The following is a 25,712-nucleotide window of genomic DNA, read 5'->3' on the forward strand; positions in this document are numbered from 1 at the left end:
TCCGTGTGAGCTGGACTTGCCTGGGTCAGACAGAGTGGGGCCAAGCTAAGGAGAAAGCAGGGGCCTGAGCTGAGCTGGGGAGCAGAGCTGTGCCAGATCCAGAGAGAGCAGACCCTGTCCTGGGAGCAGAGCTGCAGCCCCAAAGCCAGAGGCACAGCCCAGAGAGAGCAGACTTGCCCTGGGAGCAGAGCTGCAGCAACCAGAGCCAGAGGGGCCACAGAAGCAGCCCAGGGAGCTGGAGGCAGAGCAGCAGCTGTGTTGAGGTAGAGTGGAGCTGGAGCAGTCCGGAGCCGGGTGTCGTGAGCATCTGGGGAGAACGAGGGGGACCCTGGGCAGTGGGCCCAGCACAGGGAGACGCCTCAGCCAGGAGGCTCTGCAGGCCAGACTTGGAGGGCGATTGGTTACCCTGACAGGGCGGGGGCAACGCTGGGAAGAAGGGCCCTGCCACCTAGAGTGTTGTGGCCACCACCAGAGTGAGTGTCCAACCCACAGCATCCCTGCAGCACAGCCAGGGCCTGAGAAGGAGGCCTGGGCCTTACAAGGAACAGACTGTGAACTGCCCTGACGTTCCAGAGACACTGTTTGTGATGTTCCCTGCCACAGAGCGGGGTGATGTGTTTCCTTTAACCTTTCCCATTTTTCCTTATTCTTTTTAAAATAAATTGTTGATTAAATAACTTACATTTGCTTTAACTTGTATGTAATGGTCAGTGGGTCAGAGAAGTGCCTAGTGCAGAGAGAGTATCCCAGAGTAGGGACACCCTAGCCCCTGTCCTAGGTGACTGCAGCAGGGTTAGGGGTCGAGCCCCCCAGGAATACTGGACCCAGCCTTGTTGGGGTTACGAGGACTCTGCCAGACAGGAGAGTGGAAGGGGAGTCCTCAATGGCAGGGAGGCCACTGGGTAAAGGAAGTGGGGGCAAGGACTCAGATCCTTTCGCTAGCCCACTTCACCGGGGTAGTGCAGAAGCCAGGAAAGTTCCCCACAATAGCAGGTCTATTCCCCTGCTTACATCTAGTTAGACAACTCTGCTGGATTCCAGCATAATAATGGCAATTAATAGCTGTGAGGACCAAAGCTGCAATGCAGAGAGGAACAGCAGCTGTGGTGTGAAGAGGAACCTGTTGCAATCTATTACTATGGCAACTGGGAGGGGAACTATTGCTTCAATATAGAGGTGGGAGTGTTTCCATAGCAACAAACAGAGCTTCCCAGTTCTGAGTAAATTGAAAAAATCCATACAACAATTACTTCTAATGTGAGGCAGGTAATTAGTAGGGTATATAGGTGTATCAGGAGTACCTGTGTAATCACCTACATATATTACCTATTACTTTTCTAGTAATAAAGGAAAATTGCATTAACGTTGCAGGGTTCCCCTCCCTCCACACAGAAGCTGCATTTGTTTTAATCCCTTCCTCTGATTTTGTATTTATATCAAAGTAATCAGATCACAGGAGTAATTGCAGAACTTCTTTTTGTTCTTTGGCATATTGCGCTCCAAAATTTACCTCATAGCATTGTACCTGTGGAATCATGTAATACTAGAGTAGATAATTCTGAAGCTGAAATGGAGAGTGAATAATTTTATCTTTGAATTACAGTTGAGATCAAACGTTCCACATTCATTATTGTAAAATTCATGTTTTATTATCTCTGTATTGTACAGGAATTACATTTCTTTTGGTTTTAAATAACATGATAGTTTTGGACTGTAACTTAAGAATTGTGTTTTGGGTATTTAATTGCTATACGTGTGTGTGTATAATGACTTTCTGAAAATTGTCTAAAGGAAACAGAGGTCTTGAGAAAGAGGCTTTGGTTGAACCCCTGACACTGAGCTATATCTTCAAAATGTGGCCTTTATTTGTGAGTGTGCATGGGAAGTTAGTTTCACACCATCCGTATGTGCAGTCAGATGACAGAAATTCTGTACACAAATCCTCCTTGAATGTATACATTTGTGCATAAAAGTGGTTTGCATGTATAGATTCTAACAGGTGAATGCACAAGATCACAATCTTGCCTAAGCAAATTTTGTGCATATGCACAGTTGAAGGGCAGACGAAAAACTTTTTGGAAAACTGGCCTTTTGTCTGTCTCACTCAAAACAGCAGGGATCCTTAAAAACTTCTCTGTGTGTCAGTTCCAGTTTGTAAAAGGGGGATGTAAGCATATGATTCACAAGCAAGTGCACCCCAAGGTGGCTGGGCATAGCACAGCAGGCTCTCCTCCTTTAGAGCTTCCTGCTGACCATGGTTCTAGCCCTGTGGTAGTCAGCTACTTTTTGCAACTCGGCCTTGTGGCCGAGTCACACAGACTCCCACCACTTCTGGGGTAACAATAGTCCAACAAATAAGTGTCCATCAACTTCATATAGGACCCTCGGCACTTACCGTTTTATCGGGGGTTCAGTAGTCCTTACCATTTGTTGCAGGAGGGGCGTTCCACTCCACCTTTCTTGGTGGAATGGTGGGGCATCCTAGGCTCTCTTTCTAATGGGTTCCAGTTCTTAAACAGATAATCAAGGCCTGACTTCACAGACCTCTGGCTGCCTCCCTGGACCACTTTCTATCTTGCCTTTCTTGGGTTTTTGCCTCAGCCTCTTCCTGCACTCCTAGTGTATCAGCCCCATTCTTTCTCAGCCTCTTCCACTGGCTCACTGCATAGCTGCAGTTCCTGTTAGCCAGTTGGTTCCACCTGGAGAGAGTTTTCTCCACTCCCCTTGCAGGGCAGATCCTGACTGAACAGGTGATTCCGTGCTCCCTGCAGGCCCCTCCTCACAGAGTCCCAGTTAAACTCACTTCTTGCTGCTCCTTTCCAACTGCTTTGGGCTCCCTGTTGTAGACCTACCTTCCTTCAGGGAGAGACAATAGCCCACTATGCTCCCTGACTCCCACCAGGCTCCTCTCATTGAGTGAGTGCCAGAGATCTGCTCTTCTTCCTAGTCAGGCCTGGATTGCCATGTTCAGTCCTTTTTAACTCCTCCCACAATGTTTGAAGCCTAGTGCATGTGTAGCGCTGCAATGCTGATTGAGCCCACTAACTCTCATTAACCCCTTCAGGCCCATTCACATAGCACTTCCCAACCTCACAGTACAGTTAGTATAAATACACTAAAGCTTGTGAAGTGCTCAGATACTACAATGATGGAGGCCATATAAGTACCTCGGACAGACAGCTGTTGCACTGGATACTCAAAAAGGGACCCTCAGGAATGACTAGCTGTAACAGCTGTCTTTTTGGACATTTTTAGTGTTTTGCCAAAAATGGTTACACTTTTTTTTCTATGTGTTTGGCAAGATAGATCTCATATTGTCTTTCTAGATGTTTCCATGCAATTTATGAGTGAAACCAAGCATTGCAAATGGAAGATTGGTGGTCTTAGATTTTCCCAAGTGAGGACCAAGGGCATTCAATAATGTGCAGTATTTTTAAGAGTTCCTCTCTATGTCTCCATTGAGAATGAGAAAACAAACAGATGTTTGGTCTGATTTATAAATATGAAGTTCCTTTTTCCAATCCACCTACCCACAAAATACTTTTCAATAATTCCCTGCCTCACACATTAGAGCATCTAATACACTAAAGTGTCAATCCCCCTGTCCCTCCCCCAGACATATATCTACTCCTTCTACAACCACCATATCTCCCCTTCCTTTATCATCATTCTCCTGTTGTGACTAGGTGGAAAGGCACATTAATCAATCCACTACAATGATATCTATGATGATTCTCAAAGATATTTAGGCTTCTAACTTCCCTTGATTTCAATGTAAGTTAGAAGCATAAATACCATTGAGGATCTGGGTCTGCTTCTCTACCCTACCAGCGCCAGAGAGAAGAATTCAAGACCTTCCTCCCATTCTCTAACCCTATGGGCCTCCCATTCTCTAACCCTATGGGCCTCTCACACCCAGGGGTACAAACTACTTCTGTAATTCATAAATAAGTAATCAGGAGCAGGCCTACTGTACAAAATTTCTAAGTTTATTTATATCTGTGAACAGGCAAGAAGGTTTTTGGTGTTTTTTTTTTTTTTTTTTTTTTGCATAGGTAACATCTCAGAAATGTGCTTGGAAAATTGATGTGTCTCCAACCGTAATTGGTGAGATTGATTTCTCTGCTTTCTAATTCTTCATTCATCAAGTATTGGTGTTAGCAAAGAAACCTGTTCCCATTAAGATTTTCTAGGCAGAAGATTTTACACAGAACTTAAGATAAAGATTATTTCTTGCTGAAATACCCAAAATGCTAGTATTACCTTCTATAAAACAATTGACCTATGCATTCCTCTGAAAGGTAAAACCCGTGAATTGAAAGTGATCCTTGTCTTTTCATACATTATGGCCCAAATACTTACTCCTACGTGGGTCTAGCATGGAGCCCCTTCCTGTGGCATGGAATGGATACGCAAGTATCACCTGTGAGTGCACGCTGAGCAGATTCCATGCACAGTCCTTATGTGGGGTTTAAATGGTTCAGAGGCCATTGCACCCTTCCTCCACGCTGCAATGCACGTTGTCTATTGACTGCTGGGAGGGACAAACTCAGCATCTATGAAAATCAAACCATTTATGTGCAAGTGCCTATAAATTAAAATTTAGGGCCAGATTGTCAAAGGCACTTAGGTGCCTGACTGCCATTGAAATCGATGAGAATTAAGCAAGTAAATACCTTTTGAGGATCTGGGCAAAGGAACCTAATTTTATACACCCAGCTTTCAAAATTGACCTCTCTGTCTCTTGCTCAAAAATGGAATACCTAAATAGCAAACCCCATTCACCATTTGGATGAAGGCTGAGGTTATTATAATGATTAATGTAAAGGCTGTACTGATCTAGTATCCTTTTTTAAAGGGATTAATGGATGAAGAAAAAGGTGAATATTACAGTTCAGATATCAAATGTAAATATTTGTTTACCCCTTATTATCAAATATGAAGTACATTGCATCAGTAATGAGTTACTTTTAAACAGAACTAAATTGTTACGAAAAATGTTTGGGAGGATGTCAAGGTTCCTCCCCCACTCTGAACTCTAGGGTACAGATGTGGGGACCTGCATGAAAAACCTCCTAAGCTTATCTTTACCAGCTTAGGTCAAAACTTCCCCAAGGTACAAAATATTCCACCCGTTGTCCTTGGACTGGCCGCTACCACCACCAAACTAATACTGGTTACTGGGGAAGAGCTGTTTGGACGCGTCTTTCCCCCCAAAATACTTCCCAAAACCCTGCACCCCACTTCCTGGACAAGGTTTGGTAAAAAGCCTCACCAATTTGCCTAGGTGACTACAGACCCAGACCCTTGGATCTTAAGAACAATGCACAATCCTCCCAACACTTGCACCCCCCCTTTCCTGGGAAATGTTGGATAAAAAGCCTCACCAATTTGCATAGGTGACCACAAACCCAAACCCTTGGATCTGAGAACAATGAAAAAGCATTCAGTTTTTTACAAGAAGACTTTTAATAAAAAATAGAAGTAAACAGAAATAAAGAAATCCCCCCTGTAAAAACAGGATGGTAGATATCTTACAGGGTAATTAGATTCAAAAACATAGAGAACCCCTCTAGGTAAAACCTTAAGTTACAAAAAAGATACACAGACAGAAATAGTTATTCTATTCTGCACAATTCTTTTCTCAGCCATTTAAAGAAATCATAATCTAACGCATACCTAGCTAGATTACTTACTAAAAATTCTAAGACTCCATTCCTGGTCTATCCCCGGCCAAAAGGACTACAGACAGAGACAGACCCTTTGTTTCTCTCCCTCCTCCCAGCTTTTGAAAGTATCTTGTCTCCTCATTGGTCATTTTGGTCAGGTGCCAGCGAGGTTACCTTTAGCTTCTTAACCCTTTACAGGTGAGAGGAGCTTTCCCCTGGCCAGGAGGGATTTCAAAGGGGTTTACACTTCCCTTTATATTATGACACGCCCCCCAAATCTCAGCTAGGGTGAAACACTGGCTGGAATTTCTTCCTGGAGCTCTAGGAAAAACAGAGTTAATAAGACACATGCATCTCTAAATATACTACCAAGTACATAAAGACTAACAATATTTTCCACATCTCAAGGACGATTTTAACCAGTTGACTCTGGGAAACTTTCACGGGAGAGTGCATCAGCCACTTTGTTAGAAGCTCCTGAGATGTGTTGGATGTCGAAATCAAAATCTTGGAGAGCTAAACTCCACCGAACAAGTTTTTTGTTAGTTTCCTTGACGGTGTGAAGCCACTTCAGTGCAGCACGGTTGGTTTGCAGGTGGAAACGCCGTCCCCAAACATATGGGCGTAGCTTTTCCAGAGCATAGACAATGGCGTAACATTCTTTTTCAGTGACTGACCAGTTGCTTTCCCTCTCAGACAGTTTTTTGCTGAGAAACACTACAGGGTGGAATTCTTGATCAGGGCCTTTCTGCATTAAAACTGCTCCCACACCACGCTCGGATGCATCTGTGGTTACTAGGAACGGTTTGTCAAAGTCTGGGGCCCTTAGTACAGGGTCAGACATGAGTGTCGCTTTAAGCTTGTTAAAGGCCTTCTGACACTTTCCGGTCCACTGAACAGCATTTGGCTGTTTCTTTTTGGTTAGGTCTGTCAGTGGGGCGGCGATTTGGCTGTAGTGCGGTACAAATCGTCTGTAATAACCGGCCAAGCCTAAGAAGGATTGAACCTGTTTCTTTGACTTTGGGACAGGCCACTTTTGGATAGCATCCACTTTGGCCTGTAGGGGGCTGATAGTTCCTTGACCCACCTGGTGTCCAAGGTAAGTCACTCTGTTTAGGCCTATTTGACACTTCTTAGCCTTAACAGTTAGTCCTGCCTCCCTTATGCGCTCAAGGACTTTTTGTAGATGTTCCAGGTGGTCTGCCCAGGAATCCGAAAATATGGCCACGTCGTCAAGGTAGGTGACTGCATATTCTCCTAATCCCGCTAGGAGACCATCTACAAGTCTTTGGAAAGTGGCGGGTGCATTTCGCAGCCCGAAAGGGAGTACATTAAATTCATACAGCCCGAGATGTGTGATGAAGGCTGACCTTTCCTTGGCAGATTCATCTAGCGGTACTTGCCAGTACCCCTTGGTTAAGTCCAAGGTAGAGATGAACTGGGCCCGTCCCAGTTTCTCTAATAGTTCATCTGTGCGTGGCATTGGATAGTTGTCTGGGCGAGTTACAGCATTTAGCTTACGGTAGTCCACGCAAAAACGTATTTCCCCATCTGGTTTGGGAACTAGAACCACTGGAGATGCCCATGCACTTTCAGAGGGGCGGATTACACCCATCTGTAACATATCCTGGATCTCCCGTTCTATAGCAGTTTTAGCTTGAGGAGACACCCGGTAAGGTTGGACCCTAATTGGGTGAGCATTACCTGTGTCAATGGAGTGGTATGCCCGTTCAGTCAGTCCTGGGGTGGCTGAGAACGTTGGCGCGTAGCTAGTGCACAGCTCCTTGATCTGCTGTCACTGCATACGCCCAAGTGTCATGGAGAGGTTCACCTCTTCCACACCACCAGCACTTTTCCCTTCGTAGTAGACACCTTCAGGCCACTCAGCGTTGTCTCCTCCCTGGGCTGTAAACTGACAAACCTTTAATTCTCTGGAATAAAAGGGCTTTAGAGAATTAATATGGTACACCTTAGGCTTCCGGTTGGAGGTGGGGAATGCTATGAGATAATTAACAGCTCCCAGGCGCTCCTGGACCGTGAATGGCTCTTCCCACGATGCTTCCATTTTATGGGCCTGGAGCGCCCTTAAGACCATGACCTGGTCTCCTACTTTGAAGGAACGCTCTCTGGCATGTTTATCATACCAGGCTTTTTGCTCTTTTTGAGCATCCTGTAAGTTTTCTCTAGCAAGGGCTAAAGAGGTTCGGAGGGTGTTTTGTAGGTTGGTTACAAAGTCCAGAATGTTAGTTCCTGGAGAAGGTGTAAATCCCTCCCATTGCTGCTTCACCAACTGCAATGGCCCCTTAACCTCACGGCCATATACAAGTTCAAATGGGGAAAACCCTAAACTGGGATGTGGTACAGCTCTGTAGGCAAAGAGCAACTGCTGCAACACTAGGTCCCAATCATTGGAGTGCTCATTTACAAATTTACGTATCATGGCCCCCAAAGTTCCATTAAACTTCTCCACCATGCCATTTGTTTGATGGTGGTAAGGAGTGGCAACCAAGTGATTTACCCCATGAGCTTCCCAAAGGTTTTTCATAGTTCCTGCCAGGAAATTAGTCCCTGCATCTGTGAGGATGTCGGAGGGCCAACCTACCATGGCAAAAATGTCTGCTAGTGCCTGGCACACACTTTTAGCCCTGGTGTTGCTTAGAGCTACTGCTTCCGGCCATCGGGTGGCAAAATCCATGAAAGTCAGTATGTACTGCTTTCCTCTGGGTGTCTTTTTCGGAAAAGGACCCAGAATATCCACAGCTACTCGCTGAAATGGAACTTCAATGATGGGGAGTGGCTGGAGAGGGGCTTTGACCTGGTCTTGGGGTTTTCCCACTCTTTGGCACACCTCACAAGACTGGACATAGGTAGAAACATCCTTGCCCATTCCCTCCCAGTGGAATGATCCCCCTAAACGGTCTTTGGTCCTGTTCACCCCAGCATGGCCACTAGGGTGATCGTGGGCTAAGCTCAAGAGCTTGGCCCGGTATTTAGTTGGAACTACCAACTGTCTCTGAGGATGCCAGTCTTCCTGGTGTCCACCAGAAAGAGTTTCCTTGTATAGAAGTCCTCTTTCTACAACAAACCTGGATCGATTAGAAGAGCTGAGAGGCGGTGGGTTGCTCCGTGCCGCCGTCCAAGCTCTCTGGAGGCTTTCATCTGCTTCCTGTTCGGTCTGGAACTGTTCCCATGATGCTGGGGACATCAGTTCCTCATTGGATTGTGGACCTAGGCTTGGTCCCTCTGGAAGCGATATAGGGGATGGAGCTGTTTCTGTTGACTGTGAACCGCTCTCCGCTGGTGCACTATGTTGGGATTCAGGCTCCGGCTGAGCCTCTTGTGTCGGGTTATCGGCTGCTGCCAGTTCAGGTTCGGTGGGGCCCTCTGGTGTTGAGGTTGCAAGTACTGGATTCAGTGCTGGCACGGGGTCTGGTGTTGGTTGTTTGGCTGGTTCCGGTTCTGGGACTGGTTCCGTCTGGGTCTCTGGGACTGGATCCACTACTGCTGTTGCAGACATTGGCCTGGGGTCCGGGTCCATCACCTCTGACTGGGTCCTGATAGAAGTTTCCGGAACAGAGCTAGGCCTCACGGCTTGTTTAGCCTGGCTGCGGGTGACCATTCCCCACCCTCTTGGCCTGCTTCACATGATTGGCCAAGTCTTCCCCCAACAGCATGGGGATGGGATAATCATCATAGACTGCAAAAGTCCACATTCCTGACCAGCCCTTGTACTGGACAGGCAACTTGGCTGTAGGCAAATTGAAAGAGTTGGACTTGAAGGGTTGAATCGTCACTTGGATCTCTGGGTTGATTAAATTGGGGTCCACTAAGGAAGCATGGATAGCTGACACTTGTGCTCCGGTGTCCCTCCACGTGGTGACCTTCTTCCCACCCACACTCACAGTTTCCCTCCGCTCCAAGGGTATCTGGGAGGTATCTGGGCCTGTGGACCTCTGGTGTGATTCCGGTGCAATGAACTGTAATCTGTTGGGGTTCTTGGGGAAGTTGGCCTTTACATGCCCCAGCTCGTTACACTTAAAACATCGTCCAGCTGACGGGTCACTGGGGCAAGGAGGGTTGCTGGAGAACGGGGTGGTGGGACGATAAGGGGTCTGGAGGGTTCTTTGGGAGGTAGGTGGGGCTTTGGGCGGCCCCCGGTAATAGGGTGTGGTCTGGGGTGGTCCCTTCTGGTCTCCGCTCCAACTGCGACCAGTTTTCTTCTTCTCTGCCACCTCCACCCATCTGGCTCCAATCTCTCCTGCCTCAATTACCGTTTTGGGTTTCCCATCTAGGATGTAACTTTCTATTTCCTCAGGAACACCCTCTAAGAATTGTTCCATTTGCATTAGGAAGGGCAAATTTACTGGAGATTCAACACTTGCTCCTGATATCCAGGCATCCCAATGTTTCACAATGTGGTAGGCATGTCGGGTAAATGACATGTCTGGTTTCCACCTTAGGGCTCTGAACCTCCGACGAGACTGCTCGGTTGTTATCCCCATTCTGACTCTCGCCTTGGATTTAAACAGTTCATACTTGTTCATGTGTTCTTTAGGCCTTTCAGCTGCCACCTCAGCTAAGGGTCCACTGAGCTGCGGCCTCAGCTCTACCATGTATTGGTCAGTAGAGATGTTGTACCCAAGGCAGGCCCTTTCGAAGTTTTCTAGGAAGGCCTCAGTATCATCGCCTGCCTTGTAGGTGGGGAACTTTCTGGGATGGGAAGTGGTACTTGGAGAAGGATTACTAGGGTTTGTTGGGATATTCTGCTGAGCCTTTATCTTCTCCATCTCCTCCACATACTTCCTCTCTTTTTCCTTCTCCTCCAGTTCTTTGTCCCTTGCTTCCATAGCTCTCCTGTGAGCAGCCGCTTGGTGTTGTTCTGCCTCCCTTTCTTGTTCCTTCTTCAGCTGCATGAGTTCTATCTGTCTTTCATGTTCCCTTTGTCTTTCCTCAGCCTGAAATTTGGCTAATTCGAGCTGTAGTCGAGCCGCGGATTTTGCCATTCTAACCTCTCTGTTTTTAACTAACTTTACACCCGAGGTTTAGAAATAAACAAACAAAACTTGGCTGTAAAATTTTGCTGTGCTGGAATAGAATACCTATTCTCTGATAGTGATTGTCAGCCTACAGAAAAAGACAATTCCCTTGTCTCTGCTCTGGGCCCAAATTAAAGCAAAAAACCTTCAACTACTTGGAAACCTGCTTACCCAGCCCAAAGAAAAAAAAATTCCTTTTCAAACCTGTGCTCCTTGTAAAACAAAAAAATCAAAATCCTAAAAAAAACCCTGCCACTTTTGTCTCCAGGCAAATGGGTAGAGCACACCCCCACTATTTACTTTTAGGAAGAAAAGAAAAAAAAACTCTGGGTTGGAAGACTGTGAATTTCCCTGCAGGAGTTAAGTACCCTGCCTCCAGGCAAAGAAAACCTGCAATTCACAAAGATAATCCCCTTTTGTCTCTGCTTGGCCACAAAGCAGAGAAAAACCAAGCTGCTTTCAGTTTCAAAGCTGCTTTCTGGACTTCCTTTCCACAGGAAAAAAAAAATTCCTTTTTAAAATCCGTATTTCTAGTTCAAAAAATCTCAACTGGATCTCAAAATGATTTCAGGTTAATCCCACCACTATGCCACCATGTCAAGGTTCCTCCCCCACTCTGAACTCTAGGGTACAGATGTGGGGACCTGCATGAAAAACCTCCTAAGCTTATCTTTACCAGCTTAGGTCAAAACTTCCCCAAGGTACAAAATATTCCACCCGTTGTCCTTGGGCTGGCCGCTACCACCACCAAACTAATACTGGTTACTGGGGAAGAGCTGTTTGGACGCGTCTTTCCCCCCAAAATACTTCCCAAAACCCTGCACCCCACTTCCTGGACAAGGTTTGGTAAAAAGCCTCACCAATTTGCCTAGGTGACTACAGACCCAGACCCTTGGATCTTAAGAACAATGCACAATCCTCCCAACACTTGCACCCCCCCTTTCCTGGGAAATGTTGGATAAAAAGCCTCACCAATTTGCATAGGTGACCACAAACCCAAACCCTTGGATCTGAGAACAATGAAAAAGCATTCAGTTTTTTACAAGAAGACTTTTAATAAAAAATAGAAGTAAACAGAAATAAAGAAATCCCCCCTGTAAAAACAGGATGGTAGATATCTTACAGGGTAATTAGATTCAAAAACATAGAGAACCCCTCTAGGTAAAACCTTAAGTTACAAAAAAGATACACAGACAGAAATAGTTATTCTATTCTGCACAATTCTTTTCTCAGCCATTTAAAGAAATCATAATCTAACGCATACCTAGCTAGATTACTTACTAAAAATTCTAAGACTCCATTCCTGGTCTATCCCCGGCCAAAAGGACTACAGACAGAGACAGACCCTTTGTTTCTCTCCCTCCTCCCAGCTTTTGAAAGTATCTTGTCTCCTCATTGGTCATTTTGGTCAGGTGCCAGCGAGGTTACCTTTAGCTTCTTAACCCTTTACAGGTGAGAGGAGCTTTCCCCTGGCCAGGAGGGATTTCAAAGGGGTTTACCCTTCCCTTTATATTTATGACAGAGGAAAATGCTGTTTACTGAGTTGTTGTGTGATACTGCTTAAATAAATCATTTCAAGCTGAGCATAGGACAGAGAGGCACATTTAAAACAATAGGCCATGTTTTATTATTAGAGGATGCAATGCAGTTATATATGCACACAGGCTTAAATTCAGCCCTGGTATAAACAACCCATTCAAGTAAATGGAGTTGAATCTGCCCACCCCAGGCCTGCACTTTACCAGTCGTATTTTGAATAACCTCTAAGGGCAGTTCTAAATGTAGTACTTAACAGGAAACGCCAACTGGACTACCTTACCTCCTAGACTACTTAAAAAGAAGGAATGTGTGTGTTGTGGAAGAAAAGTATGGTGGACATTAATTAAACAGTTCAGGACTGTCTTTCCTTTTGAATACGCAAAATCCTAAGTGTGTATAATATCCCAAAAGAGAATTACAGCTTCTCCTAAATTTAGAAATAATTTGGCAATCAAAATAAGCATTCTTTTCATATAAAATATCTTCAGATATGAACATCTTGCATCAATCCATTGTTGTGTATAAATACATCACGCTCATTAGCCAGCTGTATATATGTGGCATCATAGCCTTTGGCTCCATAAATACTGGTCTCTGCTTGCAAGCTAAAGGAACAGTTCCACTAGCTCAGCAGTTAGAGAAAACTGCTATACATTTGGCCATGTCTAGCATATTCCATATCTGTATCAAGCCTCTCTTCTCCAGGTTATTGCAATGAGGAGCTGGCAGAGATGGGGCAAATAGTAGAACATAATCTGAATAATCCATTCTTTGCAATAATGGCAAAGTGAGAAAACAATAATTTTTGAACATTTATAAATATATAGGTAGGTCATTTTATGACTATTTCCCTCATCCCTGTAATTTTTGAGCACTTCCCATGTATTTAAAAATAGAAATAACAATCAGTGTGAGCTAGATACTTTGATATACTTTCTTGTCTCAATGTGCAGAGATGCACAATTCCCTGCCCACCAAGATGAAAATAAGTCCCCTTCAGCATCAAATCTCTTGTCCTACCCCTGAAAATAAAGCTAATCAAAAAGAAAAATCACAGCTAGAAAGGCTAAGGGGGAAGGTTCTAGGGACTGTTAGTTATGCTGCAAGTCATAAGGTGATATATTACCTGCTATTCCTATACATGCTAAGAATTCTTACATATCCATCTATCATTCATCATGGAAAGGTGAGAGTTCCCGAGTGTATTTCTCAGCTAATAGTGTCAATGAATAAGGTTTTCTGGTGTTATAACATCAATTCTGGAAGGATGGCCTGCAAAAGAGGGTAATTACAGGAATAATGCAGAGTAACCAGATGGCTCTCAGAACACAGTTAGAATACTAGGATAAATTCATGGCACAAATTCTGCTAATAATACATGATAAGTTGTTACAGTTGTGCATAATAGAATTTGTTTGTAACTTTTTCCTTTAAAAAAAATTCACCAAGGAACCTTCATGCAAAAAAGCTACATTAAATGAAAATTAATTAATGTACAAAGTCCCAAGCAAGGAATTGCCATATTGACCAGGAACCCTTAATTCTGCCCCTTTATGCTTATGCATTATGATAAAGTCTTTAATTATATAATCACATTTTTCCCACAAGATCCTCCCATCATTCAGTGCATAGGTTGGATGCACCAGGATGCAGAATGAAGATTGCACAGGCAGATGTGGAACTGTTATTTTAAGTACTGGATTTTGAAACTTAAATATCTATCTGTTAAAGATTTTTGTATGTAATAATATATACACATGCTCACACGTGTGTGTGTGTGCACGTGTTTAACTTCTATTTTATCACCCTTATTATGACAACTTAGTAACAGAAACATGGCAATAAAATGTTACTATAGAAAAGATTGTAGCATCTGGATTAGCATATTAATGTCAGTTTAAGAGAGTTCTGGTGCTTGGCATTTGTAATACATGAGGTATCTGTGGGGAAAAAAAGAGTATCTATGATCCTGGTATCTTTCTGCTGTAGGCTATACACTTAACAGTTTAGAAACGAACAATTAATGTGTGTGTGTATGGCTGCCATGTTCCACACAATTTGTCATTCTTCAGATGACTTATTTAATCACTAGCCATATTTATCTAATGTAACTGGAATCTCAAACACCTGTTTCATCATACAGCAGCTCCTTAAAGTCTCTGTTTTCACACAGAGGCAGGGAAGCCATTGCAGATATATTGTGCAGTTGTGACTTCCCCGACTTCACACAGAGAAGGATGGTCAGGACTGTGCGGTGGGGCAGAGCATGCTAAGCCAAAAGGTCAATGCAGGAGATCATGTTGTTCTATTTTTTTCCCCTAAAGTAAACTAATTCTGAGAATGAAAACAAACAAACAAAAAAACTTTATAAGACCAGATCCTTAGCTGTTGTAAATCAACATAGATCCATTGATTTTAATAGAGCTGTCATAAATATAAAGGGAAGTCTAACCACTTTTAAATCCCTCCTGGCCAGAGGAAAAAACCCTTTCACCTGTAAAGGGTTAAGAAGCTAAAGGTAACCTCGCTGGCACATGACCAAAATGACCAATGAGGAGACAAGATACTTTCAAAGCTGGGGGGGACAAAGGGTTCTCTCTATCTGTGTGGTTTTTTTGCCAAGACCAGAGCAGGAATGCAGGTTAGAACTCCTGTAAAGGGCTAATAAGCAATCTAGTTAGATGTGCTTTAGATTCTGTTTTGTTTAAATGGCTGATAAAATAAGTTGTGCTGAATGGAATGTATATTCCTGTTTTTGTGTCTCTTTGTAACTTAAGCTTTTGCCTAGAGGGATTCTCTATGTTTTGAATCTGATTACCCTGTAAGGTATTTACCATCCTGATTTTACAGAGGTGATTCTTTTACTTTTTCTTCAATTAAAATTCTTCTTTTAAGAACCTAATTGCTTTTTCATTGTTCTTAAGATCGAAGGATTTGGGTCTGTGTTCACCTATACAAATTGGTGAGGATTTTTATCAAGCCTTCCCCAGGAAAGGGGGTGTAGGGTTTGGGAGGATTTTGGGGGAGGGAAAGACGTTTCCAAGCGGGCTCTTTCCCTATTATATATTTGTTAGATGCTTGGTGGTGGCAGCAATAAAGTCCAAGGGCAAAAGGTAAAATAGTTTGTACCTTGGGGAAGTTTTAACTTAAGCTGGTAAAAATAAGCTTAGGGGGTTTTTCATGCAGGTCCCCACATCTGTACCCTAGAGTTCAGAGTGGGGAGGGAATCTTGACAAGAGCTATGTTGAGTTACACTGACTGAGGCTACGGCCCTTTAAGTAGAGCCTATCAAAGACCAAATATAAATGGAATACATGGAACCAACTTCAGTTTTTATGTTGTGCTTTTATTACAGGAATACCAAATTGATATATTTTTTGCTCAGACATGGACAGACAGCCGCCTTCGATTCAACAGCACCGTGAAAATACTGACTCTAAATAGCAATATGGTTGGATTGATATGGATACCAGACACGATCTTCCGAAATTCTAAAACAGCAGAAGCTCATTGGATCACTACACCCAATCAGCTTCTGAGAATATGGAATGATGGAAAAATCTTGTATACTTTAAGGTAGGAAGTAGGAGTGTGTGGCTGAAAGTATTTGGTCTCTTTTTCTGCAGAGTATTTTTAAATGTTTTGTTTTTTAACTGTTTCCTAACTTATATTTAAATATGTTTTGGGACAGGTAAAATGATGCAGTGTAAAAGAAATGACATGAATATTTGTCCAAAATTCAAACTTAGCCCCAAGCTAAAACATTTTTTTAGGTTAAAAAAGCTTGCTTATTCTTTTTAAAACTTTATTTTGTGCCTTTCTTCACTTCCATATTCAGGAACTGAAAGGAGAAGTGCCAAAATTCTACAAGAAAGGTTCCTCTCTCAGTGTTTGTAATCCATTCAGAAGCATGTAGTCCCAGAAATCTTACAAGAGAAGTAGTTCCTATAAAACTTCCTGACTTGGCTTACTGTAGAGCTGGGGGAAAAAATCAAAATATTTTTGATGAAAAATGGCTTTTTGACAAAACAGAAGTTTGCATGAAACATCATTTTTTTGTCCATTTTTTGTCTTTTCATAAAAACACATGCACATCTTTTGGGTTGCTGTTCCAAGTAAAACAAACATTTTCAGTTTTAGATTTTTACATTCACTACTGCATTAAAAAAAAAAAAAACAAAAACAAAGAAAGAAGAACTTCTGCAAATAAGAAGAAAAAAAACAATGTTGTTGAAATTTTTCAGAGGGAAGGGAAAAAAAACATTTTCCAACCAGTTCTACTTTGGAGGGCAGATTAGCTCAGATTAGATTCAGGTGTACACCTGGGTGCATATTTGAACTAAACAGAGCCTCTGGGGACAGCTTGAACCATTGTTTAGAGCACTGAATTGGACATCGGAAGACCGGGATTTTATTCCTGTCTGTGTCGTTTTCTTACTATGTGACCTTGGGAAAGTCAATTAATTACTCTGTGCCTCATTCTACCAATCTATGAAAATGCTTTGAGTTCTGCAGAGGAAAAATGATGCAAAATATATATTTAGAGATTCTTCCTCTGCTAGTATGCTCATGTTTAGGTGCATACTAGCATCAATGACAGTTTCTATATACAAGTCACACTGGAAGATAGCACATCATGTTTTGTCAAAAAGGGGAACTACTGGAAGAAATATGTTTGAATTTTTCTAAGCAAGACAATACCATAAAGTATACATTTGCATTAAAAGGGTGCATTCAAATAAAGAAAAATTGCTTTTATTCAGTGGAGGAGTAAACTGTTCAAAAGTGGAATCCCACAATAAACAAGGTTCCCTGTACAGCAAGCCATCTATCTGTAAAATATATCTTCCATGCTATACAGTTGCTGCGCTGATTGTATTCAACCTCCTCAGTGCATTGTCACGCTGATGATACTTGCATATGGAAGCTGAGCTTCAATGACAAGTGTCCCTATTTACAGATGGTCAAACAAGAACAGAATACAACAGCTGGAAATTGCCGCTGAGGGTATGTCTACACTGGAATAAAAGATCTGTGGTACTGCCGTGGCTGGCCTGGGTCTGCTAACTTGGGATCTGGCTGTGGAGCTAAAAATTGCTATTTAGACGTTTGGGCTCGGTCTAGACCCCAGGCTCTGGGACCCTCCCCCCTCACAGTATCCCAGACGTCAGGCTCCAGCCCAATCCTGAATGTCTACACAGCAGTTTTACAGCTTGAGCTCCACAAGTTTGAGCCAGCTGACCCAGGCCAACTTCAGGTGTTTAATTGCTGGGTAGATGTAGCCTACATGTTCTTTCTGTATCCTTCTCTTTTGAAGCTTTATCCAAAGCCCACTGAAGTACATGGAAAGTCTCTCAGTCACTTCAGTGGGCTTTCAAACAGGACCTTGATGAATGTGAAAAGATGCTCATTTGGTTAGTTTTTGTATGCATCCCCCTTTTATCTACCAATTTTTTGTGCCATATGTTGTACCAAATTGTGCACTGTTACTTACACCTGTGAAACCTCACTGATGTAATTGAGTTTTATAGGTGTCACTGAGAACGAATCTGCCCCATGGACTGCAAAAATATCTTATTGTATGCTATTCATGAGAAAAACGTTTAGCCCTTGTCAAAGGGTGGACTGGGCTCTTTAAGAGGGAACTGGTCCAGTCCACCTGAGTCTCATTAACTGCCTTTCAATGAGGCCTGATAGAGGGCAGCTGTTGTCTATAAAGAGACAGAGGAGAGCAGAGGACAGGAAGAGGAATCTATGGCAGAGAAGAGCTGCAGTAAACAGAAGTATCCTGTAGGAGAACCTGACTGAGAGATGGGTTTAGGGCCTAGAAGCCAGAGCCAGAAGGCTGAGCTCCAGCTGTGGGAGATGACAGAGTAGCAGGAACTGCAGAGAAGGAAGGAACTTCAGGGATTGCCAGAGACAGGAGAAAATGCCCCTGAGAGCAGAGACGAAGGCTAGCAGGGTAATTCCCTAATTTTATTATAATTTTGATTCACCGTTTTTGGAAAATAAATAAATCCCTACCAGAATGGCCTGTGAGACAGATCTGCATGGAGTTTAACTGGGGAGCCCTGAAGAGAGGGAAGACTGATGGGAGGATGCTGCAGAGCCACCGCAAGCCACGGGGTGCTCAGGATCCAGCTGACCCTGTTACAGCCCTCCTTTGCTTAACTGAGCATTTTAAATGTATGCAAGGAGTTGTGATTCCAGTTTTACCACTCAACCTTTCCTCTGTGTAGGAGGAACTCTATAAACCCTAATGTTCACCAACTAGGACATAAAACTCAGCAACAAGTACACAGTCTTTATTGTCACAGACTATTGACTCTACAGAACTGTAGGTATGAGACAGCTGTAGTATCTCCAATTTCTTCACTGTGGATGCCTCAGAAAGAACAGCCTTGAGTTGACTAAATTTCTAAATTCAAGAAACAGTGTACAAGTTTGTGCCAGGTCCATTGTCTCTTCTTCCTCTTCTCTGGCCACTTTTGTGCATGCAACCTTGGAATCCTGTCCTGTTGTACAATTAAAACTCCTGGGCAGAGAGAACTAATTTACTTACAGCTGAGCTTAAACAAGATAGACATTTCTCTGGCTGTCAGCCCAAATTTAAGGCACCTAGACCTTCTCAAATCTAGTTTGTTTACCTTTTAATTAGTTTTCCTAAAATTTGTCATTTGCTGGGCAAACTCATCAGTGAAGTTAACATAGTGTCCATTACTTGAAAATAGCTTTCAAATAAAACTAATATGTGATATGATCTAGTCAAATATACAGACTGACTTTGTAGTTTCATGGATGGAATCCCCTGTCTTAATGGTAATTGAAGAACTGACCTTATTTGTAGCATGCCCTGTGTTAGCAAACCATTTTGAACATCGCTTTAAAATGTGGTCGAGATTTTTTGCAAACATTTGTGCTGACCTATGTTAATTGAGCATATCTTTGTTAAATGCATTTTAAAAGTTCTTTGATAAGAACTGTAGATAGTAATTAGTTTAAAAATGGTTGCCTAACATGGGAGAAAGAATATCACAGATCAGGCTATTAAGTTTACAGCGTAATATCAAGCAAAACCCATACAACACTGCATAAAGCTCTGTTTCCATGTTTGATCACACACAGCCATCTCACCCATTTCCTAGCATTTAATTCTGTGGCCACGCTTCAAAATTTCTCAATTGTGTCTTGGACAATTACCAACAATTACCCTACCACGTTCCTTTAACTTTTCATTGTGCTGATATATAGTGACAATTACCTGGTTTTTCCACAGGCTCACCATCAATGCAGAATGCCAGCTGCAGCTACATAATTTCCCAATGGATGAACATTCTTGCCCGTTGATATTCTCTAGTTGTAAGTACTGCTTCAGTGCATAACTATTATACTTGAACCATGTGGCGAGACACCAGTTTGTCTCTAATTTCTGTCAGGTTTTTCAGGATTTATTGAACAGGTACTGGAAGCTGAGGTTTGCTTTTGATATGATCATATATGTGTTTTCTCTTCAGCATTCAGAGCAGAAGTTTTTGTCATGAAATGCCCCATGTAGAGTTATACTGCTAGAGCTGCAAGCACCAGCATCATGGTCTGCAGTCATAATTACAGTTTAACAAGGAGCAGATATTCACATCAGTCTGTGCTATGATGAGATATAATAATGTAACATATATTTGAGAAGAGAACTAACTATATTATGAAATGTGCAGTTCAGATATAGGCCCGATCATTTCTGATATCTGAGTTTATGAGAAATAGCATGGTAGCAACTTTGCCTCATAATTCAGAAATAGACTGCATCATTAGGCTAAGGCTATTTTTTTCTTGTATTATTCAGCTGCATGGTAGGTCCAACTGGATTGTATTGTGTATAATTTTGTCTATAAATGCTGTCATCATTGTGGGAGGTTGGCAGGAATCCTGTTAACATGAACACCCCAGAGATGGGAGATGGCACATCTCAGTTAACATTATGTTGCTGCAGAAATGTAATTACAAACATGATCCAAATGTGGTAAGTGATGTTTAAAAGGACAAGCATGGCATTTAGTTTACTGTATCTGACTCTCATCACAGGCTTTTCTCCTTAATATGGCAAAAGTCAAGTTTTAGTGAGACTTTTTAGAAAAGAAAGTCAGGAATGTGAAAGCTAACCCATAATATCCTCATGCTAGGTATTGTGTGTGTATGTAAACACTGCAAATACCACAGATCCCTACAAACATGGTTTATGACTTTCTAAATTGTTTTTAAAATTTGCTAAAGGCACATTCCTGATTGCCTCTGTATCCAAAAATAGAAGTTGAATAACAAAAAAAACCTCCAGTTGTTTATCTCCTGAGGTGAAGGGAATGTTCAGGGACATTGAACATTGAACATTCTGACTGCGTGAATCATAGGTGCTTACTAATGAATCCAATTTCAGTTCTATTATAACTGGTGTTCCCTTCCAAAAGGACAATTGTCTTCTGGCCAGGCTCACAGAGTTACTTAATTTCTGTCTTTTACAAAAAAATGTACTCGGTAGTAAGGAGTGTGTTTATTCTCTCCTATTCATTTACCTCCATTCATATCATGAAAAATACTAGGGAAAAGATACTTTTTAGGATGATTGGGTGGAAAAGGCATTCAAAATGTATTTTTCACAGAGTACTCCCTCTTCCTGAAACAGATCATTCATCAGCAGTGATGTGCTGCCACTATTGTTTTAAAAGGGCTCTATCAAAAAGTGATACTTTGATAAATCCTGTGTCTCAGAGAATGTACTCTGTAAATAGAAGTGAAGGACTGGGAAAGCTATCATTTTCTTTTTCCTTTTAAATAATATCATTTTCCCATTGTATCTATAAAATAAGTAGAGAGGTAACACCATTTGGCAAACACATTTATGTGATACACACTACTTTTTTTTCCTGGGAAGTATATTGATAGTGTAGAAGAGTATTCATCTTCTCCAGTTTGAAACAGTATTTGGAACCCAGTATGGTGGGCATGGAGGTATTTTCCTCCCACAAGGCAAATGAACTTTGGAGTATTTGTATGAGCTCCATGGATATGGGCAAAAATGCTTTAGGACATACAGCTTGTGAGCTAGATCCAGCCCATTTGATGTATTCAGACTGTTTAGAATCTAACTTGTTATTAAAAATAAAAAGTGACCTCCCAAATGTAACTAGTGCTGAAATGTCTTTGAGTCTGTAGACAGCCTGAAACAATTACTTAGATTTAACTCTGCTGTCTATATTAATCTCACTGGAGTGTCAACTTTAAAGTCCAATGATAATGCTATATTGTCAACATGAACTGCTTTATTGATGATCATTTTAGTGAATGGAATGGGAGAAGAGGTGAGAGTCAAGCCCACAGAGAGGTGGGAATAGGGAGAGAAACAGAAAAATAGGATGGGAAAGAAAGAGAAATAGTGGACAAAATTGTATCAGTTCTACAAGGGAGCAGATTTTCCCAGTGAAATTGAATGTGACAATAAATTACTCAACAAACAATAATAGTCCATATTCTACTCTGGATCTTTGTGGAAACCTCCCATTGCTATCTTGCTGTAGACTGAAGGTAGTATGTAGTTTTAAATGTATACCCCTGCCTATAATCAAAAATGGAGTTTGGTTCTCTCTTCCAAAATGAGTTTGACACCCCAGCTTTATCAATATCCAGAGAAGATGGCCAGCTCTTGACAGGCAGAGAAATCATCCCAGTCCTTTCTTCAATTTGGAGACATAATAACTGTTGGGGAAGCTCCAGAAAGCGATTAAGCTGTGTTCTGTGCCATTATCGTAGTTAGAGGAACAACTCTTCACTTTGCACTGAATAGGATTTGAACCTCAGAAGGTTCAGGTCCATAGCTAAATTTCAAACTTGATCTTGGCCTGACTTGTTTTATCATCATTTAAATATTTTAGGCAAAAAAAATCTTTCTAACTTTGGGTGCATGCATGCAACACCATCTGAGGAAATGGGAGTTATATGAGCATAATCGAGTTCCATTCGTCTCAGTTTTACAGTTTTCTTGATGTATGAAAATAACTCATGAAAAACGATAACACAATGATTCTGTAACCTTCTCACCTGCTCTACTACTGCCGTTCACTTGAGGTTATTTTTAAGTTATCAAGTGACATTCCTTTCCTTGAAGACTATTTTAGTGCTACCTTTAGCACTATCTTAGCGCTGCTTTTGTAAATTTTCATGTAGAACATCTCAGTGATTTGTTTGTGTTCTAGCTTCATTATATTTTCAGTGTATTGTACACACACTGCAGAAGATACATGATGCTCCACAGGACTTGTGAGGTGAACATCTGAATGATTTATTACTGTCAGCTATGCCAAATTTCCAAGGGGAGGAGCTTATTACAAATTTAGATTCCACAATGTGTTGTCTTGTGAATCAAACAAAAACCTAAATGGTTGTAGAATCTACAGCAGAATGCCTATGTGCGCACACACTGTTGAAAGTTAAATTGCGGGCAACCACAAAAAAACCACTCAAACTTCATATACTATAACCTATCCTGCTGCACAGACACTTGAACATTAACTATGTTAATATCTAAAACTTAGCACCTTTCCTAGAAATTTCCTTTAACTTTACCAAATAAATTTTAGACTGAGCTAGGTCCTTGCAAGACCTCCTGACTCCTATCCTTTCTCTTTGCACTTTGTGAGTTGGAGTCAAATGGTCTGGTTGCCAGGAAGAGTCATACGAATACAGTGGGCTGAATGGAGCCATTTTACTGTGCTAATTTAACTTATTTTGATTACTAGCTCCTGATCGTCACCTATTGTTGGAAAACCCATGGGAGGAGAAAACATTAGCTAGAAATGCTGCATAGTTCACTTCATGGTATTCCCTTCTCTCTCACCTCTGAAGTAGTTTCTGAACTCATTTGTGGTTAGTGATGCAGCAAAACCTAGAGCACTGCAGGAAAGCGGGCTATAGCCCCGTGAGCTGGAAGGATAGTAGTTCAGAGAGCCAATTCCCTGGGTACAAGCCTGTGGCATTTCCAAGGCAACTCCTTGTCCCTGGGAATCATGCTGCCTTCCTTTAATGTATAGGAATTGGGCAGTATTCCTTTGGAAGTGGATGAGTCATTACACAAACCAAAAACTATTTCCCCATGCTAATTTTTCCCCCTACTGTTACTCACACCTTCTTGTCAACTGTTTGAAATGGGCCATCCCGATTATCACTACAAACGTTTTTTTTCTCCTGCTGATAATAACATAATTGATTTGTCTCGTTAGAGTTAGTATGTCAACCCCATCTTTTCATGTTCTGTGTGTGTGTGTGTGTGTGTGTGTGTGTATGTATGTACGTGTGCGTATATATACACACACACACAGACACATCTTCCTACTGTATTTTCCACTCCATGCATCTGATGGAATGGGTTTTAGCCCACAAAAGTTTATGCCCAAATATATTTGTTAGTCTCTAAGGTGCCACAAGTACTCCTTGTTCTTCTTGTGACCCTCTAGTGACCCTCACTGTCTTCTATGTTTCAGAAGCCACCAAAACCTTGCCTGAGAAGCCAATGTATGTATGTAGCCAGGCCTTGCATGTTGTATGTAATTAGTAAATATGGTTATTTGGATCCCAGTGTGCCTGCGTGGCTCTTTCATAATAAGGTTTTGTGTGTGCGTCTAAAAAACAAAAGGCACACACACACAAAACCCTATATGCATCTCTACTTCCTGGGATGGGGCTAATGGTATTGAAGGGGAGTTAAAACTGTTTGGAAAAGCATTAACTTCTGTGTGGATTTCCTTTTTGAAATCTACCTGGTTAGAAGAGGAACAACCTTTAACCCGTCAACATCTTCCTGCCCTACCTGAATAAGATGCCTGTGATGCATTCCACAGGCTCTGGAAAAATTAGAAACATGTACTGGAGCCATATATCTCCTCTCTTCTTCCATCCTCCACTTGCTAAAGTCTGAGCTTTTGCTCTTCTCAGCTGGTGTAAGCAGAAGGAGCATTCAGCCTCTTGCACTTTTTTAAACAGTAACAAACACAACAGTAGCCAAAAGAAAAATGGCATAGGTTATTATAGGGAGCAGTCCAAGCATCATCTCTGGCTATTCCCTGTTCCTCAGGACCTACCTCGGGCCATGTATCAAGGAGGATTCTTGAGCCTACCTCTCATCCATGTGCTCAGCATGAGCTTGCACTTGCTCCACCCTGTCAGGCAGAAGCACATGACGGCCAGCAGCCATACCATATGGCAGCTGAGTGTTCAAGAACCAGCTGTGGTGTATAGAGTGTCAGGATCTGCAGGACTGTGCATTTACTGCATCAATATTAATATCTGGAACAATCTGTGTGGCAGAGTTAGAAGATTAACCCCTTTTAGAGATATCTGAGCTGGAGACTGAGCCAAGAATAATGCGAGATGATACAAATAAAGAGCTATCTCACTGGGCTGATCTGATTACTTTGTGTGTTAATTTATTGTTTCCTGTTGTTTTTGATCCACTTAAAGCCAAGGAAGTTAATTTAAAAAGAAATATTGGATTTTGTGGAACAGAAAAACCAACCAAATTGCCTGTTGTCAGTTATCGACCTTTCTGCAGGTGAGCAGGTGTGGGCTTTTCTCTAGCTACCCTCTGCTTAAAGTGGCATTCCCATCATCCAGCATGAGGAGGACTGTCAGCAGGAAGTAAGGGATGGGCTTTCCTGCTGTGGGTGTCTCCAACTACTCAAGACTCCAGATGTGAGTTGTGCAGCTCCTCCCTCTCCCAGACCCTTATCCAATCAATGCACAGGGAAGAATTCAATATGGTGTTTGCCATCCTGCTGATCTTTCCAGTGAGGTCTCAGCAGAACAATTAGATTTTTTCTTTAAGTTAACCTTTTACTGTTGATTTACAAAGATTTAACTCTAAAAATACAGGTCACTCACTCGATATATTTGTAATTTACTAGGATTTTGCTGTTTTTTCCCAATGGTAGCACCTAATCTCCAAGTTTATACTTCATTTACTAATTTTGGTTGACATATTTAGTGGCTCCTGTTATTTTAAGGTAAAAATACACCGCCAAGATATTTAGATGAATTACATGTGGTTTATCAAACTCCAAATCAATTTAGAGAATTGGAAGTGTGCTTTTAACAGAACAAAGTTCAAAGTGTCAAACTACTGTCGTGCGATTCAGCCAATCCTTAGGTGAGATGTGAATGGAACTCAGATGTTGGATCTCAGCCCTTTGCTTAGTTCAATCACAGTAAATATACAGCCAACAGGCCACACACATATATGCATGAGCAAACTAGAGTGCTTTCATGTCAGGTTAACCATATGCGAATATGAAGTTTCAACCAAAAGTGGCTTAATTTACTCTATTTTAGGCATGCTTCAATGTGAAAAACTACCAGTCTCCTGAAATTTCAAGAACAATTTTTAAAAAATTGGTATGCAAAATCATGAAACACAGAATGGTTAAAAAAC

The 25,712-nt window shown here is 42.0% G+C and overlaps 1 protein-coding gene across 1 annotated transcript in view; it reads left to right on the forward strand.

Annotated features, from left to right (window-relative positions):
- Positions 1-25,712, forward strand: part of GABRG3 (gamma-aminobutyric acid type A receptor subunit gamma3) — a 536,650-nt gene that overhangs the window by 291,996 nt on the left and 218,942 nt on the right. Inside the window, exons 4-5 of the mRNA XM_077807124.1 lie at positions 15,600-15,820; positions 19,521-19,603. Of these exons, the coding sequence (XP_077663250.1) occupies positions 15,600-15,820; positions 19,521-19,603 (304 nt within the window). The remainder of the gene's footprint in view (positions 1-15,599; positions 15,821-19,520; positions 19,604-25,712) is intronic.

The sequence above is a fragment of the Eretmochelys imbricata genome, chromosome 1 (genome assembly GCF_965152235.1).
Source record: "Eretmochelys imbricata isolate rEreImb1 chromosome 1, rEreImb1.hap1, whole genome shotgun sequence".
Classification (NCBI taxonomy): domain Eukaryota; kingdom Metazoa; phylum Chordata; order Testudines; family Cheloniidae; genus Eretmochelys; species Eretmochelys imbricata.